The sequence below is a fragment of the Scomber scombrus genome, unplaced genomic scaffold (assembly GCF_963691925.1).
Source record: "Scomber scombrus unplaced genomic scaffold, fScoSco1.1 SCAFFOLD_200, whole genome shotgun sequence".
In the NCBI taxonomy this organism is placed as follows: Eukaryota; Metazoa; Chordata; class Actinopteri; order Scombriformes; family Scombridae; genus Scomber; species Scomber scombrus.
In genome coordinates, this window is record NW_026910570.1 from 67,501 (window position 1) to 68,295 (window position 795).

The following is a 795-nucleotide window of genomic DNA, read 5'->3' on the forward strand; positions in this document are numbered from 1 at the left end:
GAGCGTGGTCGCCGCCCTCCGGGGGATCCAGCGAGTCCTCAGCCAATAGGAGGACGGGCTGTTGGTGTGCAGATCTGATAGGTCCTCACGCTGTTCGACTCATCGTCCAATCCGCTCACTTCCTCCCACTGCAGAGACACAGTTAGCATTCAGTTAGCATTACTCATTAAAGTCAATGGGAAGTTAGCATTCCTCATTAAAATCAATGGGAAGGTTAGCAGCAAGCTAACAGATTCACTGTGTGTGTGTGTGTGTGTGTGTGTGTGTGTGGTGTGTGTGTGTGTGTGTGTGTGTGTGTACCTCGGGGTCGTCTGCAGGATGACTCGTCCATCGCAGGTCGGATGTTTCCAGCTTAGTGTTCATTAAAACCTCTGAAAGAGAGACAGAGAGAGAGAGAGAGAGAGAGAGAGAGAGAGAGAGAGAGAGAGAGAGAGAGAGAGACAGAGAGAGAGAGAGAGAGAGAGAGACAGAGAGAGAGAGAGAGAGAGAGAGAGAGAGAGAGAGAGAGAGAGAGAGAGAGAGAGAGAGAGAGAGAGACAGAGAGAGAGAGACAGAGAGAGACAGAGAGAGAGACAGAGAGACAGAGAGAGAGAGAGAGAGAGAGAGAGAGAGTGAGAGAGAGAGAGAGAGAGAGAGAGAGACAGAGAGAGAGGACAGAGAGAGAGACAGAGAGAGACAGAGAGAGAGACAGAGAGAGAGAGAGAGAGAGAGACAGAGAGAGAGAGAGAGAGAGACAGAGAGAGAGAGAGACAGAGAGAGAGAGAGACAGAGAGAGACAGAGAGACAGAGAGAGAG

At 50.6% G+C, this 795-nt stretch overlaps 1 protein-coding gene across 1 annotated transcript in view; it reads right to left on the bottom strand.

Moving 5' to 3' along the window:
- The window catches only part of LOC133977107 (ephrin type-B receptor 4b-like), a 13,371-nt gene extending 13,005 nt beyond the window's left edge, over positions 1-366 (bottom strand). Inside the window, 3 exon segments of the mRNA XM_062415243.1 lie at positions 1-68; positions 71-128; positions 301-366. The exon segment at positions 1-68 is cut by the window's left edge and continues 13 nt beyond it. Of these exon segments, the coding sequence (XP_062271227.1) occupies positions 1-68; positions 71-128; positions 301-363 (189 nt within the window). The 5' untranslated portion in view covers positions 364-366.
- Positions 367-795: the final 429 nt, after the last annotated feature.